The sequence below is a fragment of the Tetrao urogallus genome (genome assembly GCF_951394365.1).
Source record: "Tetrao urogallus genome assembly, chromosome: 1".
Lineage (NCBI taxonomy): Eukaryota > Metazoa > Chordata > Aves > Galliformes > Phasianidae > Tetrao > Tetrao urogallus.
The window spans coordinates 145,246,007-145,262,546 of record NC_136813.1 but is presented as its reverse complement, the minus strand read 5'-3'; the positions used below and the strand labels follow the sequence as shown (position 1 = coordinate 145,262,546).

General features: G+C 45.9%; 1 protein-coding gene across 1 annotated transcript; it reads left to right on the top strand.

Annotated features, from left to right (window-relative positions):
• Nucleotides 1-1,233: 1,233 nt before the first annotated feature.
• On the top strand, nucleotides 1,234-14,624 carry NFAM1 (NFAT activating protein with ITAM motif 1; the record flags this gene model as incomplete). Its single annotated transcript, XM_079543470.1, has 6 exons — nucleotides 1,234-1,288; nucleotides 3,375-3,713; nucleotides 4,614-4,723; nucleotides 7,273-7,371; nucleotides 11,632-11,718; nucleotides 14,565-14,624. The coding sequence occupies 6 exons, from the start codon at nucleotides 1,234-1,236 to the stop codon at nucleotides 14,622-14,624; spliced, it is 750 nt and encodes a 249-aa protein (XP_079399596.1).
• Between the last annotated feature and the right edge of the window lie 1,916 nt (nucleotides 14,625-16,540).

Here is a 16,540-nt window from a genome sequence, read left to right as displayed (position 1 = left end):
CCTTGAAGTTGCAGCAAAGTGGTTTCTTGTGGTCAGTGCAAATATCTCTCAAGAAGTCTAAAAGGACTTCTCTGGAGAGAAGCAGAGACCTCTCAGACATCAGGGTTTTTTGAGTCAGACACTGCTCAGCTGTTGCACTGCAGATGTTTTAGCTAAAAACAAGCTTTCATTGAAATCAAAGGCTCTTCATGAGTGTAGGTGGCAGGATCCTCCCACAAAGAGAGGGTTTTCTTCTTCAAAGGGCTCTCTTTACATTTCCCTACAATAGATTTTTTTTTAAGGTTTGCCTGCAGTGCGAAGCCGATTCAGAGCCAGCATCGTGTGAATCTGAAACATCACAGCTGTTACAGATGAATGCACTGTCTGGTTGTTCTCACTTCTGCAATGCAAGTGCCTTTCTCTGAAGTAACCTAACCTGTGGAGGGAAGTATTTGGGCAGCAAGGAGGACAGCAGGGCTGTTTTTCCGTGCTGATGCAGGTACTTGTTTTCCATTTTGAAGGCTAAACAGGTGATCTCATGATGAAGTGGTCGTGTAAAGAATTAGTTTGATAGTGCTCCTCTGCTGTGAACCCACGCGCTGTGGCACTGCATGGCAGCCACTTGAGTAAGAGAATTTGAAGTGCCCTTATTAAGAAATCTGGATAGTCAGTGCAGTGAAGTAGTCAGGGATAGCTGTTCCAAAACAAATGTATGAACAAATTCCTATAAAATTATGGTAAAAACCCTGATGTGCCACTTTTAAGCTTGTCCATTGCTCTAGAATCAGTTGACTTGTTCAATGAATTTGACTATGTTTACCTCAAATGACCTCAAGCTGCATCAGTCAAAGCATGTTTTTCTCTGTATTCCAACCTGGGGCTTTGGTCACTACAGAAGGTGACAAAGTTTGCTTTAAATGCGTGTGATGTTTTATGGTCATTGGAAGACAAAGCTCTGTGCGTTAAAGAGCTTACAGCCTAATCTTTTGACACCTGTTGATAGATATAACACCGTGATAATAGTGCAGAGAAATGAACCACAGTGCAGGGAGGAGTCTGACAGAAAAGCAGAAGAGGTTGCATCTGCCAGGAACAGCTTGCCAAAAGCAGTGTGTGTCTGTCCCGCCTGTCCCTGCACAAACGGGAGGGGATCAAACGGCCTTTCAGACGCAGGAAGACCTCGTGAAAAACAATTTCTTTTTGCCTTCTGGATCTTCATCTCTGGTTGCTTTCTTACAGCCTTTTGACCTTACCATGGGCTCTAATCTAAAAGTCATCTTCCTGTTTCTTTGGTTGCTTCACTACGGAGGTAAAAAAGTTGTTTTTTTTTTCCCTTCTGTTTACTCTCACGTTTGTTCATATTAGAGCATTTCCAGCTGCTATCTTCTGCTAATTTCCAGAGCTTCCCTCTAGGAATTTGCACACTGCTGCTATTTCTGTCTTTTAAGCATTTCAAAGCTCAGAGAGAGAATCCTTAAGAAAGGGGGAACATGGGAGAAGGGTTATATAACCTAAATAAAATGGTTTGGCTTTTTCCCTGGCATGTTCTTCTCAAACTAATGGCTCCTGGGATACTGTAAGAAGATGGATCTCTCCTCTGCTTTTTTACAGCGATGCTTTACAATGCCCTGTATAAAAACTGCATTCATGTGTGTTCTGCTGGTAGAGATGGCAAGAAGGATGGTGATTTATTTTAGAAAATAAGGCCCAGAAGAGACTACTCAGGTTATCACTCCCACTGTGGCTGCAGGATTTTCTGTTGCCTCCTTTCCATGACATTATATCTAGTGCACACAGGACTGTGCACTCACAAAGACCAAGTCCCTTAGGATTTCATTGTATCCTAGTTGCTTTTACAGCCAAGAACCCTTTTCTAATGATGTAACCTAAGCTCTTCCTTACTCTTGGGCTATTGTACTTGGCTATGTCATCTGTAGAGGATTTTCCTTAACTGATGTTACTTCCCTGAAGTCTTTTCTGGACAGTGGTTGTGCCCTCCTTCTGCCATTCCACCCCTCAATTCTCCTTAGTGGTCTGCATTCTGTAGCATTGTCAGGGTTGCCTCTTCCGACGCTGGGTCCCTTCACACAGAGATGGATACTGCTGTTCTGATGCAGCATTACTGCATGATGACAGGAAAGCAAGTCTGGCTGTGTTCTGGGACCACGTTATTAATGCCTTGTTATGATCCTATTATAGATGCTGAACCCCAGAGAGTGCCATCAAAACCACGAATGGAAAAGCTCTACTTTACCTCTCTATGTTTTTCTCCTTTTATTTTCACGTCAGTGAAAGAATCCCGACTCCATCATTTGGTGACAAAACTTGAATGCAAGTTTCCAGTTCCCTTCCCTTTTTTAAGTCCAACAGTGCTTTGCACAGGCCTCCTCTTAAAGGGCTTGTTTGTGGTATTCTATCAGCTACCAAATAAATAGATCCAGAGTCTGATGTTGAACCCAGATTTGACTGGGATGCCAAGTGATCTTGTATCCCAGGCTCTTTATTAGATTCACTCTTGGCTTTTTTTTCCTTTTATTTTATGAAATAGAGAGCAAACTTTGTTGTGGTTCCCCATTTGTGCTTATTCATCCTCTCTTGTAACTCCCTGCACCATTGCCTACTGAGTTGCAGTGACAGATTACTTTCAACAGACCCAAGTAAGGAGGAAGCACATGAAGGGCATGATCTCCCATCTCTGCTTGAGACACTGTCACATGTAGATATTTAAGATCTGCAGTCTTCCGCAAATAGTTCCTGCATCTAGCAACCACTCCTGTGCTTTGCTGCCCATTTACAGCAGCAGAAATTGGGAGTGATGAAGCTGTGCCTTATTTCTCATGGCCCCGGTGCTGGGCCCCGTGCACAATATGCAATTTCCTTCCTCACTCATGTTTCAGAGACGCACTGTTCCGCAGATGCACCTGCTTGCACACAGCACCTTCTTGCTGGTGTAGAGTGGTCACGTGCAGGTGTACGCACCTGAGCAGAGCATTGTAACTCAGGAGTTACAGAACACATCCAGCTAGTGTTTGTCATGGAAAATTGCTTTCCTTTTTCATAATTTGTAAGTAGTCTCACACCAGTGCAAAATCAGTTCACTTCCTGCTTCATTTCCTGTCTTTCTGTACGCTGGCGTTGTGCAGAAGAGCTCACAAGGGAAAAGGGGAAGCCTGTGATTGCAACAGGCTATCTCAAATCACACAGCAATTACCTAAGAGATGTGGCAGATCACAAGGGGCACGTGCTCTGCATCACTCAGTTTCTGACAAGGGCCAACACTGCTTGCTCCAGACATGCTTCTCGGCGTACATTTATTTTCACCATGTGATCATGTCTTTGGGGCAGCAATTTTCTCCTGACTTATAGATGACTGCTAACAATTATCACCCTTGCAGGAGGAGATGTCAGCGTACAGCAGAAACCTCTAATCCGGGTTGCACTGCTTAAGGAAAAAGTATCCATCCCCTGTGAAGTCATCTTCCCGTACACACTGAAATACACCAGATTTACAATCTTCTATTACTGGATTAATGCATGGGACCAGGAAGTATCCATCTATAATAAGAAAGAACAAGTAGATATCCCTCCTGGAAAAGAGAATAGGACTGCCATCAAATCTTACAATCACGAAACAAAGCCACTTGAAAGCACCTCTTCTACTGGCACATACTACTGCAAAGTCCAATGGAATGACATCCAGATAAAGGGAAAGGGAGTGTTTGTCCTTGTTAGAGGTAAGTGAACAACCAGAAAGGAAGGGTGTACAGTTAAAGATCAGCTGGATTTTACTATGAAAATATGATCGGTACTCTTATCTTCCTCTACCCGAGCAAGCTATAAAGTCAGATAGGAGTAATGCTTAATACCCAATATTTAATGCCAGTTGAGTGTGTTTTACACAGGTTACCTGTGCCATTGTTCCCAAGTCACAGGTGGTAACGTGAATAAGCAGTAATTTTTACCTACCCTCCACAGGCACTTGGGAGTACCAGCCTTAAAATCAAGCTCTAAACAGGGACCAGGTGGGGTGTTTTTAGTGTCAGTGTCCAGGACACAGCATGGTTTTGCCTTTATCAGAGTGACAGAGATGGATGAAAATGAGGTCGGTGGTTATGGTGCTCACTGTAATCGGATGTAGAGGTTAGTTGCTGACTGTTGGGGGCTCACAGTCAGTCTAGGGGCTCACCCTAATCCCTCCCCTTTTTCCACGTGGCTACAAGGTTTCAGTCGTTCCACTGATGCACAGACTGGAAAACAAGGGAGACCTTCGGAGAAAGATAAGAGCCAATGCTTTAGAAATGTGGTCAGAAAGTGCATGCTGCTGATTGGCTGGATTTGCATTACTGAATGCTGGATATGAAGAATTGCTTAGGGTAAATGTGAAGAGCCACGACGAAAAATCCCTTTGCTGCGCCGGTCAGGGGATGTTTGCAGTACCCACTCCGCTCTTTCATGTAGCCTGCGTGCTTTCCACTATCTGCCTTTCTCCCCCATCACTCAAGACCTTTCCCAACCTCTAACTACCTACCAGCCTTTTTGGCTGCCATATATATGTCACCTCCCTCTAATCTGTTAAGAACACAAGAAACATAATTTCTGTTCACAGGATGAATCTTTTGCCTTCTTTCCCACAGGTACAGGATATGCACAGACCTCTCATGGGCGAGAAATTCTCATTACCTTTACCACTCTTCTGGCTGCGCTGAGCATCGCCGCAACAGCTCTGCTAGTGTGGAAAAGAAAGGCAAGTTATTACCAAATAAAAACCAATACCTGACACGGCCCATTCTAGGAATTTATTTCACTTGCTTCTAACTTGGCTGGATTGGAACTCCCCGTGCTGAAATTTTCCATGCTGAGTGTCTGCCTCAGGTTTATTTTCTTTTTCTAAGTTCAGTCATTCTGAGAAAAAAGATTACAGAAAAGATAAAGCGAGTCATTGATTTGTCCATTAAATAAATTCTAATAACCATTTTGACTTTGGCATGCTCTGCTTTAGAGCAAGGATCAGAGATGGGGCGGGCAGTCACACCAGCAGTGTGCTGGCCCTGAGAATATTCAAGCAGATGTAGCCTTGTGATGGGTCCTTGGAAAATTGCAGTTTCTGCATGCTTAGTTTGTGGCTCTTGTCAATTTAGCAGCTCAGTTGTCGAAGGGATCCTGTGCAAGGCTGTCCTTCCACACAGCATGTCCTGTGTGTCTGTTGCAGTCCCAGTAGTGGAAGGAGAGCAGGGCTTTCCCTGTTTCTAATCCTTTTTCAAGATGGGGCCTACTCTGTTGCAAAGGCATGACCTGATGAAAGGAAACTTCAACTGCATTCCTGAGCCATAGGTTGGGTACTTTAGAAAACAACAGTCTGCAGTGTGGAGGGGATGAGGACCAAAATATCGAGCATATGCTTGGCAGAGCAAACATTAGGAGACAGTGTTAAAGGGGAAGGTCATGGTAAGATCTCAAGGAAGCCTGTGTAGAGGTCACAGCTGACTGGGAAAAAAGAGTGAGACAAAATTCTGAGCAGCCTGCCTAAGTTGACCCTGAGCAGGCTGCAGATTACACTAGACAAACTCCAGAGGCATCTTCCAATGTCAGCGGTTCTGTGAGGCTGAAATGAAGGGACCTGGGAGGGAAATTGGGACTGGGAGCCAGAGTGAGAAAGCACTAGAGCCTGGAGGAGGGTATTAAGACTGGGCTCACAGGGACCTTTGGTTGAGAAGGCCAGTAGCATAGGCTTGAACCATCTGGGTGAGAAAGAACAGAGGGTAAAGGAGAAATCACAAGTGGGGAATAAAAGAGGTGCAGAGCAGGAGAAGAAGAGCTGAAAGTAGGACTGAAAGGTCTAAATGAGTCAGGAGCCCTGTGGAATAAACTTTGAAGTTTTAATACTGGAATCTCTGTTGGCCAGGCGAAATCTACTGTTCCTATTACTGCTACTCTCAGATGTTCCTTTGCAATCCTTTGGATATCTTAAGGCTGGCTTGAATGGACTTGATGTATTTTAGAACTGAATTTGGGGAATGATGTTTTTTTAGGTATTGTATCCACCCATATTTACTCTGTCAAGCTGCCCTCTGCCATTACAGCAGCAGTCTGTGCACATGTTTTTATGTGAAAGCTACGTTGCTGATGCAGACCTTTGGCTCCAAGGAGCATCAGGCTTCATGCACATTCAGAGATAGTGAGATTGAACACAGAGTGGTAGCAGTTGGCAGACCTGCAAATCTCGTGAGATTTACCTTGCAGGCAGGCAGGTGGAAGGGGAAGGAGTTAGACACAGAGTGACTAGGCTGGAGATGAACCCCCAGCTCTGCCTGCCTAGACAGCATCTCCATGGGGATAGGAGGGAGGCACTCTCACAGCTTGCCAGTTGGCCCCTCTAGACTTTGAGGCAGGCCAGCAAGTCTCAGACCTACAGGCTCTCCTTGGGGCCTGAAGAGATCATGCAGTCATTACATTTGCCCTCCTGCTGAACACAGACCATATTTCTCACCACAGCTTGCTCAGACCTGCTGGTTTAAAAATGTTTATCTTTAAGAGAAGCTATTTAGCATCCTCCTTAGTTACTAATGGACTGGAAAGCAGTTCATTGTTTTCATGTGATGTGAATATAATCATCCCACTTCTTTCTGAATTAAAACAGAGATACTTAGCAAAGCTTTCTGCCTTCTCTGCCTCTTTCTTTTGCTTGCTGAGCAGTGCTAACCCTTACCTGTGCATGAATGAAGCATATTCAAGGAGAAGCCATCCGACGCGAGAAACAATTCAGAAGAAAAGACTTTCTTTCTTCAACTCCATAACTCCGTGCTGGACCTGCCTGTTAGTGTATCAATGACTATATGTCATCATTAATGCCTGTCTGGTGCTTTTCTTTAGACTCTGTGTATTAGCTACATCTTCCCAGCCAAATCCTCACAAAAATCACTGCATTCTGCCTCTCTGAAATTCCTCTTGCACTTTGAACAGGGCTCTGCTTTATTCCCCATCCTTCAGCATTGTCATGTGCTGTTAAATACCTATTCCCTCCATCCTGCTGTCAGTGGTAGAGCTGATTTCTATATACAGACAGAGCCCAGTTCTGCTTTCCAGTGCATCAGTGTCAGTTGTCAGACTCCTTCCTTTCGCTCAGTGGTGAGAAAAGTGACTGGCCTGTGTTGTGCAGAATGCCATCATTCTATACTGTGCGAGTACTCGGAGGGTGTGTAGACAGCTGGCTCTGATGTGACACTGGCATTCATTTCATCCTTGGGGAAATGATATTTTTTCCAAATGTGTAATTCTGTGTTTTGTCCTGAGCAGATATTGTGTCCTAAAAAGAACCAACTAAATATCAGGAGACAGCAGACAGAAACTCAGCCTCCTTCAGCAAGCCCACCACCATCTTCTCCTGTTTATGACGTGAGTATCAGAATCACCCTCCATCTCAGCAGCAGTGATAGCTATATACCTGGCAGCCCCATTTCTGTTCTCTGCCCTGGCCAGCTCCTCTCAGGGCTGTGCACATCTCCATCCTGTTCCCAGTGCCAAAGCCCTGTGCCATGCCCTGTGCTGGTGGGCAGCACCCTTCCCTCCGCCAGCAGCACATGACTGAGCAGCAAGCATGGGGCCATGGAGAGCTCCTGGCACTGGAGGTGGAAGGGCCTCCAGAAGTCAGAAGGGAAGACTGGACCTCAGCCTCTGTTGTGCTGCAAAGTGTCTCAGTGACATGCTTTTCTCAGGTGGACAGTGATGACTCAGTGACAGAGAGAGAAACACTCCCACCAACAACTTTTTAGAGGCTTTGCTGGTGTGAGTGGCATGGACCACTGCAGTCCTGAGCTGGCTGACTAGCAGTCTGGGGAAAAGGACAGGAAGAAAGTGAAAGGAGATTTTTTTGGAGCATTTCCCCTTTTTTTCCCCCTTTTCAACTGCATAAAATGCAGCCGCTCTCCTTTCTTCATTCTCCAGAATGGAGAACACTGACTGCTGCCACTCTATGAGCCCAGTAGTGGCAGTGTCATAGGTAATAGGATTGGAGTGGCTCTCCTGAAACGTCAAGCCCAGACCTTGACTACCTCAAGAAACCATGACTCCTAATCACATTTGCAGCCCATCCAGTTCCATTTAAAATGAATTCCTTTTTTTTTTTTTTTTCCTTTAACTCCCATGGGAGGGCTGCTTTGCTAAGAAGGGAATGATTTATTTCATTTATTTTTTTTCCACATGGTCTGTGGGACAAATGAGGAGGAATGAAATGAAAGTGAGTAGAGAAGGATGTTGCCTGAATATTAGGAAACCTTTCTGACTGTGAGGTCTGTAAGGGCTGGAAAAGTCTCTCCAAGGAAAACCTCAGCTGCATGAATCATTTAAACTAAACAAAGCAGAGCTCTGGAGAATGTACTGCGGAGAAGAGCAAAGCCCTGCCAAAGAGGCATGGAAATCTGATAGGGGGCAGATGTGAAAGCAAGGGCAGGCCTGCCCCCTTCTTGTTCACACTTCACTGAGTGGGGGGCACTGCTTTGTGGCCCTTCAGTTTCTGGAATGGAGGTTTAAAAGAAAGCACTGTACATGGTATGTGATATGTTTATTCTGGGTAAAAAGAAATGCTTTTGGTAAAGGATGTTGCAGGTTATAAACCTTTTCATTTGTATCAAGTAATTTCTTTTTAATTCTGTCTTTTAAAAATCCAAACGGGTAGTTTCCTGCTGAAGTGGATGATTTCTGCAAGGAGACAAAAAAAAATTCAAATCCATTTCTCGCTCAGTCGGCCTCGTCATGCATCCTTAGCTCCATCTTAATTACATGTTTCATCATGTTGTTCTGTTCAGGAGGCCCCACTAAGGCTAATGCAGCAAGCCAGCAGAGCCAGCCTTAGGCACAGGCAGTCCCGGTAGCTGGCTGGGCTCCTGTGCTTCCAGGAGCCCTATGGACCTGGCCCATCCAGCCTTCCCCCATAGCCCATTAGCCACATGCCAGCTGTGCAGGGCTTGCAGCCAGCCCAGTGTGCAGGGCAGGCAGCTCAGCCCTCTTTGGCAGAACTGCAGGCAGCCTCAAATCATGTCATGTATGCCATGGGGTGTGAGCCTGCCCCACAGAGCAGATGCTGTGACTCGTTCAGGCATGAGGCAGCAACTCCCGCAGCAGACGCAGCGCACGGTGAGAGCAGGGCTCTGAGATGTTATGGGAAAGATAATTGGGAGGAGATGGTGAGCCCTGGGATGGAGAACATGCTCTGTGAAATCCCGTTGGTGCTTAACCAGGTTGCTGAACACACAGCGCTTAATTCCTGGGGAAGGGAGGGATAGATTTCTATCTGTGGTCAACTCTGGGGGAAGCTAAGGCAAGGAAATGGTATGGTTGGCTGGAAAGTCACTTCTACTGATGAGATAAAGAGGGAGATCAGAGATTAGGTGAAGGGACAGGAGGCCAGCATGTGCCAGATATGCTGTCTGTGACAGAAAGCAGAAGGTTCAAGTCTGGAAAAAAGTTAGGGAGCCACAGTGTTCTAGTGGGCCTGGAGCTTAGAGCAGACACAACAGACAGCAGGACTGGACATACAGGCAAGGACTTGGAACTGGCTGGTGCAGCTTGTTAAATGGTCTGTGCTATCTTCCCTGGCAGCAAGGCTTGCCCCTGGCACAGAAAGGCTCCCAGCACACCTTCTGCAAAACCATTCTGCTGCACGTCGCTAGGAGCAAATGCTCTCCCCACCATCTATTCCAGGTGACACCTTATGGTCCCTAAGGGAGAGTGTATGCAGTGAAATGCAGCTTGAGATTGTACAAAGTCCCTGTAGTGGGGACAGCTGGACACCTGCTTTGTTCCACTACACTGTAAGCACTGCAAGGCCTCTTCACTCTCCTGTGGCCCCAGAGGAGTTCATCGCATCACCCAGACCAAAACCTGTATTTCTCTCCATCTTCCAGCTTAGCTGCCTAGTTAATGAGCAGCTTGGAAATAACAATCCAAGGGCCTCGCTTCGCCTGCTTTACACTTCAAACAAGCTTTTTCTTTCAGCAGCAAACAGAGCTCCTGCAGCGCAGGCGAGTTCCAGAGCACAGGAGCTTTTTGAGAAGGCATCTGCCAGCAGGGAGGAGAGGCCTGCGTGCTGCCACTGCGACTGTAGCAGGTGCTCAGTGACCATGTACAAGTAATTGATTTGCAAATGGCAGTTGAAGACACTAGCCTTCCAACTGGTCAGCAAAGCACTGTCAGGAGCCTCCGTGGGAAGGAGGGCTTGAAAAAAGAGGGAATCTCTTTGGGGGTTTAAGCACTAAAAGGATATGTCTTGCTCGTGAATGGCTTTGGACTAGAGCAATGAAATAGGCTGCCTGTCATGTCAATGGGATGCAGAGCCAGGCTGTTGGGAGCACTGCACACAGGACAAGGTCCTCACTGCAAGCATCACAAAGAGAATTGAAAATGAGGAAAGGGAAATGAGATTTTCTGTGCACGCTTGTGCACACAGAAGTAGTTGGGAATGTGTGCTCCAGGCAAGTGGGATCTTGGGAGAGAGACATGGACAAGTGAAGTACTTTGACTTCTTACAGAGGAGGAGGAGTGGAAACGGGAGAGCCACATGGAGTTTCTTTCACTGTGGCCCTTCCTGATGGGGGCTTGCTCCCAGCCCCATTTCCAAATGCTGCCCCACTATCATCTTGTCCTGTTCTAACCACAGTCCTGCTGGCCATGATCCAGAAAGATGCTGAACTCCCAATGAAACGATGGGGGTCAGATGACTGGCAGTGCCAGGAGAAACCCCCTGTATTTTGCCGGTCCCCTTTGCTGTATTGCAGGGCGCCTTGCTCCCTCCACAGTCTCTCCACTAATACCATCTGCCCCTCTTACGGCTGAGCTCCTCCCATCTTACTGTTGCCAGAGAAACAGCCACCTTGGCAACCTGCTGTCATCCTTGAAACACACATGGAAAAGTCCTCCTGATTGTTATGTTTGATCCTTCAGGCAGATCTGGAACATCACTCAAACTGACATGCATCTCTTGTGACATGATTACCTGGGGGACCAACGGGTGCATACACATGTAGAACGTGTGTGTGTTTCTCTGTATCCGTGTGGGACCGCAGATATATCTGTGGGCCTGCAAGTGTATTGATTTTTTTTATTATTATTATTCTTTACTCTAAGAAGAAAAGACAGTTCTAGCTTGGAAAAAAAAAAATACCAGGCAATAAACAGAAATTGTGCCTATTGTAGGATTTCCTGTTTTCAACAGCCCTGTTTTTCAGGACCCCAGACTAAACTCCCTTCTCGTCATTGTGTGTCCAGAACAACCAAGAGCAAGAACCTCTGGCTGTTAGGCACCCAAACAGTCTTGAGAGATGCAGCTTGCTGCCTGTTACCTGTGGTTCCCTTTGTGCACCACAGACAGAGAGGTCTTTCTTATGCATTCTGTGACGATTTGGAGGGAAGCAGGGACATTGGCATTGTTCTCTTCTGCCTTACATTGGATAGGTAATGTCATAACCTGTGTCTATCAGCCTGAATAAGAAAGGTGATGAAACTGCACTGTAGAAGTTTTAGGACAAAAAATTATTTTATTTTTGTGCAAGACAGGAACTTCAGAATTTTGTAGGTCAGAAACAGCAGGCACAAGATGAGGAATCAGGTGTACTTAAACCTAAGCATTTAATGTGAACCCTACCCTTTTCTTTCTTCCAGTGCCTGGATTCGCAGCAAGTTGAGGTCTACTCTGTCCTCGAGAATAACGCAAAGATCCCAGAACACAGAAAAAGTCTTCCAGGCAAGGTAAAGACTGGGGCTGTGTTCGTTCTTAGAGAATTCCCTTAGAAACTGGAAAGCTCAGAGGCACCACGGCCCTGGCAGGTAGTAAATGTGTCTGCTATTTCCTCACTTCCAGCCCCACTGAAAGAGGAAAATGGGACGTGACATCCACTCGCCAGCTGGGCTGCACATGTAGTGTATGTTCCTGCTTCTGACAGAACCCCTGCTCCTTCAGTGTTACTGATTGTGGCAGTCCTGGCTTCATGCAGATAGCTTTGCTGAAAGGTGTTGAGAAGTTTGGCATTACTCCCTCTAAATGGCCCAGATATTCACGGAGAGTTGGCCAGATGCTGCCCTCCACTATTACCTTCTCCAGATTGTTTAGGCAGCCAAGAAGTCCTCCATCACAGAAGAATCTGTGCACTAGGGGCAGACTCGGGACACAGTTTTACTCTGGCTGGCATTAAGCACCTGTGAGATTAAGCACCTGGTAAAAGAAGGTAAGATGGCCTGAACAGAGGCAGGAAAAGGCAGTGTGGCTACGACTTGGATCTTCTTGCTCGGCTGAGAGTTACGAGTTAGAGACAGGGAACTGAATCCACTCATAATGAAAGTAGCTTGGAATATGCAGGCATGGATCAATTGTGGGGGCCATATGGTGTAGACTAGAGGCCCACACAGCCCTGCACCCTGCCCTTAGCACAAGTATCAGATGTTTCTAGGGACAAAACCCCAGGGAATGCTTCCTTCCTGCCCTCAGATCTTTGTTGTTCATTTCCCCTCCAGAACTCTTATCTACTTAAAAAGTAGATTCACTCTTCTAACACTGGAAAATTTTTCTGAAAAATGTCTCCTGCTTCTCTCTCTGATGTCCTGCTGCAGAGCATTCTCCAGGTTAACTAAGCAGTTGGTGCCTGCAGCCAGCTTCAGCTGGAACCATCCCTCTGTTTCATGAAGGAAGGACAGTATTGTCCAGTGCCTGAAGCACTGTCACAAATCCAGTGGTATAGAACCAAGTGCCTTCTTCCATGTCAGAGCTAGTTGCATGTGTTCTTCCAGCACCAGTGGCATCCTGCAGTTAGTGCTGTGGTTTTAAAGCAGTTGTAGCAGAGGCAGTGGCAGGTATCTGATTACTGCAATTGATTACTGAAGGGAAGAATAGGTTCTTTTATATAAGCTGTCTTCTACCACAGTGCATCTTACATACTGGAAGAGACAGCATTCCTGTTCTTGTGTTCTTGCATTTTGAACTAATTGGGTAGGAAGATCAGTCAGTCCAGATTCCTCTTCTCTGTCCTATTTATTCATCTGTATACCTTTATCAGCTGCCTCCTTCTAAATGATTTGGTCTGAATGAGGAGATGCAGTACGTCTTTTTTCCTACCATGGAGTTGTCTGGGCTGTGCTGAATCACCTGTGTGTGGCCCACACCACTGAACTGCTTTAGGGGCCAGCAGACTTGTAAAACAGCGGGAACAAAGCAACGAAGCAAGAGCAAAGGAGTATCTGTGTGCAAGTGGGTCTGGCTCTTGTGGTCTCAGCGGGGGTGAGGTAAAGATCGAAAAAGAGGTGGGAGAAACAAAGGAGAAGAGAGCAAAAAGAGGTGATGGGATGAGCTCTCACTGTCATGAGCAGACACACTTCTGAGTGTGTTCAGTCTTCATGCTGGTCAGAAACAGGGAAGTGTGAGTGGCAGGGCTCCATCACCTCCTCTGCTCTGTCCCACCTCAGGGTTCTGCTTATCCTCTCCAAGTGTGGAGAGTGGAAAGGAGCTTCTGCAGTAGGAGCAACTGTGAAGACTGGAAGAGAATGCCAAGGCCTTGGGCTCTCTGCGCAGTGAACAATGATTTAAAATGGAAAAGCGGGAGAACTGTATTAATCTCTGAGGTTGTTTCACAAAAGCCAGCAATGAGTTGGGTTCCCCTCAAAGGGATACGGCCTTCTCTGCACAGGTGAATTTGACTATACTTCTCACTGCAGTGACAAAACCTCTCGATCAGCTTCCCACTCCATCATCCTGGGCTCTGGCCACCTGGGATGTTCATTCTCTAGCTGGCCATGTCAGAACCTAATAGGGTGTTTTTGTAAGAGCAAACCTTGTGGGTCAGCGGGTTTGGGCTGGAGCAGGAAGTTTGGGTTGCTGAACTGTGTCTGAGACTCACTGCAGAGGATCACAGCCAGCCCTTGGTGCAGGATGGTGCATGTCAAGTGAAGCAGCGCAGAGAGCACTTGAAGCAAGAGCATTTGCAAGCTGTTGCATTGTGCTGACAGCCAGCCTGGGTGGTGAGGGGTTAATCCTCTAGTGTCTGTTCCTGCTATGGAGGTGCCCGCACTCAGATTCTGTAGAACATTTCCCTTTGGTGGTGGCAACAGAGAAGAAGCTAGTGTAGGTAGGGCTCCATTCAGCCTCTGGCATTCCAGCTACTCACTGCATAACCTTGCTTACAGCAGGCCTGTGCCACGCGGCGCTTAAAATATCAGTCTGTCAGCGCCTTGTCTACACAGGGAACAGTCGTGAGGAATAGACTCAACTGTTGAAGAAACCGGATTGGGGAGGTCAGGGAATTCCTCCTTCACAGAATCCAAAGTGATTTATTTTTTTACCGAGTCCAATTTTCCCTCCCCTACTTGTCTGACGGCTTTTTGGGCAAAGAGTGACAAGTACAGGAGGCATCTTTATCCCTTGGGCTGGATTAGTCACGTTCGTCTCTTTTGGAGCAACATTTCTCAGCAAAGCGGCTTCCGTTTCAGCAGATCACTTATAGCCATTTCTAACAGAACAAACATCAGTGTCTGCTGATTAAGGATTAATTCATCTTCTTTTGAATAATTTTCCTCCATTTCTTTTTCTCCTTTTCATCATTCTGCAGACACCTAAGAAGGAAGAAACTCTAGAAGAATACAGTGATACGCTGTATGAGAATATCTAAGGGAAAAACTGACGCTGTGTGGATCAGACATCTTCCTGCGCGACAGAGCTACTTTCTACACCCTCGGTTCTCTGTGAAGACCCACAGTGACTTCAGGGCACAGCCATGGGGAACTCATGAACCTTGGGCTCCCTCCAGACTGCACTTCATTAGCAGCAGAATACATCTGTTCAGATCCCACGGGGGCTCGGTCTGTATTTATGCAGCAAAGCTATTTTGCAGCAAAGCTGTTTGATGCAAAAGAAAAGCTGTTTTTTGTCGAGCAGTCACATATCTTAAAAATGGTGCAGATGGGATCTGTGCAGGTTTCTCTCACCTGGCCTGGCTGAAATACTTGAATCTTGATCCTCTGGAGGTGGTATCACAGTCCAGAGACCTCCCTGCTTGCTGGCTTGATCTTTGAATCCTGATCTGCAGCAGTCCATCTGATCCTGTGCCTGTGGCTTTCCTGACACAGCCATCAGGCCTTCATGCATAGTTTAACGAAGATCCAAGCATCCACCTGCCCATTTTTCCTTTCTCAGGATCCCCACAGCGAAACATGCTTTCTCATAATCTGCTAATCCCATCAAGTAGTCACAGATGCCTGCTGTGACCATACTCAACTGACTCAAATCAGTGCCTTGGGAGAAATGCTTTCTCTTCAGCAATATCAGCAGTATTGGCTGAGGGATGGATGCATGAACAGAAATAAAAATGGATTTGAGGAAGACAGAGAAAATATCCTTGCCTGCCAAGATGTCCCAGTGGCAGTGGGAACATCCAGAACAAGGAAAAGGAAAAGCCGGGAACCTGAGGAAACTCCCTTGCTGGGTGGCGTAATCCAAACAGTTCTGGGGCTACATCCCAGCCTGAGAAGTTCAAGCTGATCTCCCCAGCTTGCTCTTCTTTTTGGCAATGGGCATTCTTACTGTTTGGGATTTTGAATTTCTGCAGGAGGAGATTTGGTATCTCTGCCTCACCGAAATGCATAGGTTTGCCTTTGTTTCAGCCGGCCATTGTTTCCCAACAAAGATAGAAGTTTTGTTCTGCTTTGTTTTCCCTCATAGATTATTTTGGCAGATGGACGAGTTCTCAAACTTAGAATGACCAGAGTGAGGAGAGAGACCCTCAAGGTGAATTTTCTATCCAAGCGCTTCTCTCTCCTGTCAGCTGGAACTTGCCTACCTTTAGTGCTGATGCATATGCTAGTTCTGGTAGAGAAAAGGTTACATTTAATATCCATATAACACGATCAAGCCAGTGGATCAAAAAGCTGAGGCCGTTTTATCTCAGATTAAAAAAACAACAACAAAATAACAACCAAACAAAACCAACCCAAAATAAGAATATGTAGCATAACTTGAGAGGAATCATAGAAACCTCTTTAAAGAAGAAGATCAAATTAAAACGGAGCTCCAGGGTCATAGGACCCTCTCTAGTTGAAGATAATGTTGCTATGCATCAGAGATAGAGGCTATGGAAAATGTCTCCAGGGCCTCCAACCTTCCTATACTATGTTTAAAGAGATAATCCGCTTATTGCTTTGCTCTTTTTATTAGAAGAGATTTCAGACATGCAATTTGGACTTTCTTTAACCACAGGAAAATGCTTTTTCTCTTCCCAGTGTTGAGGAATTCATTTCAGAAAGAGCAATAAATAGATAGTGTGTCTCACTAGGCTTGTCTTCCGGTTGTGAAGAGAACACAATAATTAGAAATATGATTTTTTGAACTCAGCAGTTTTAGTATTTATTAATGTGACCAGAAATGGCAATTGGAATAAAAACATTTCTCAGAAAAAAAACCCAACAAAAACAAACAAACAACAACAACAAAACAGAAACAGGGAATCGTGCGGGTGTAATGCTTCCTTTCCTTAACAAATTTGAAGAAATGATGAGATGAAATATAAATACATGGTAGTGTGGCAATAAA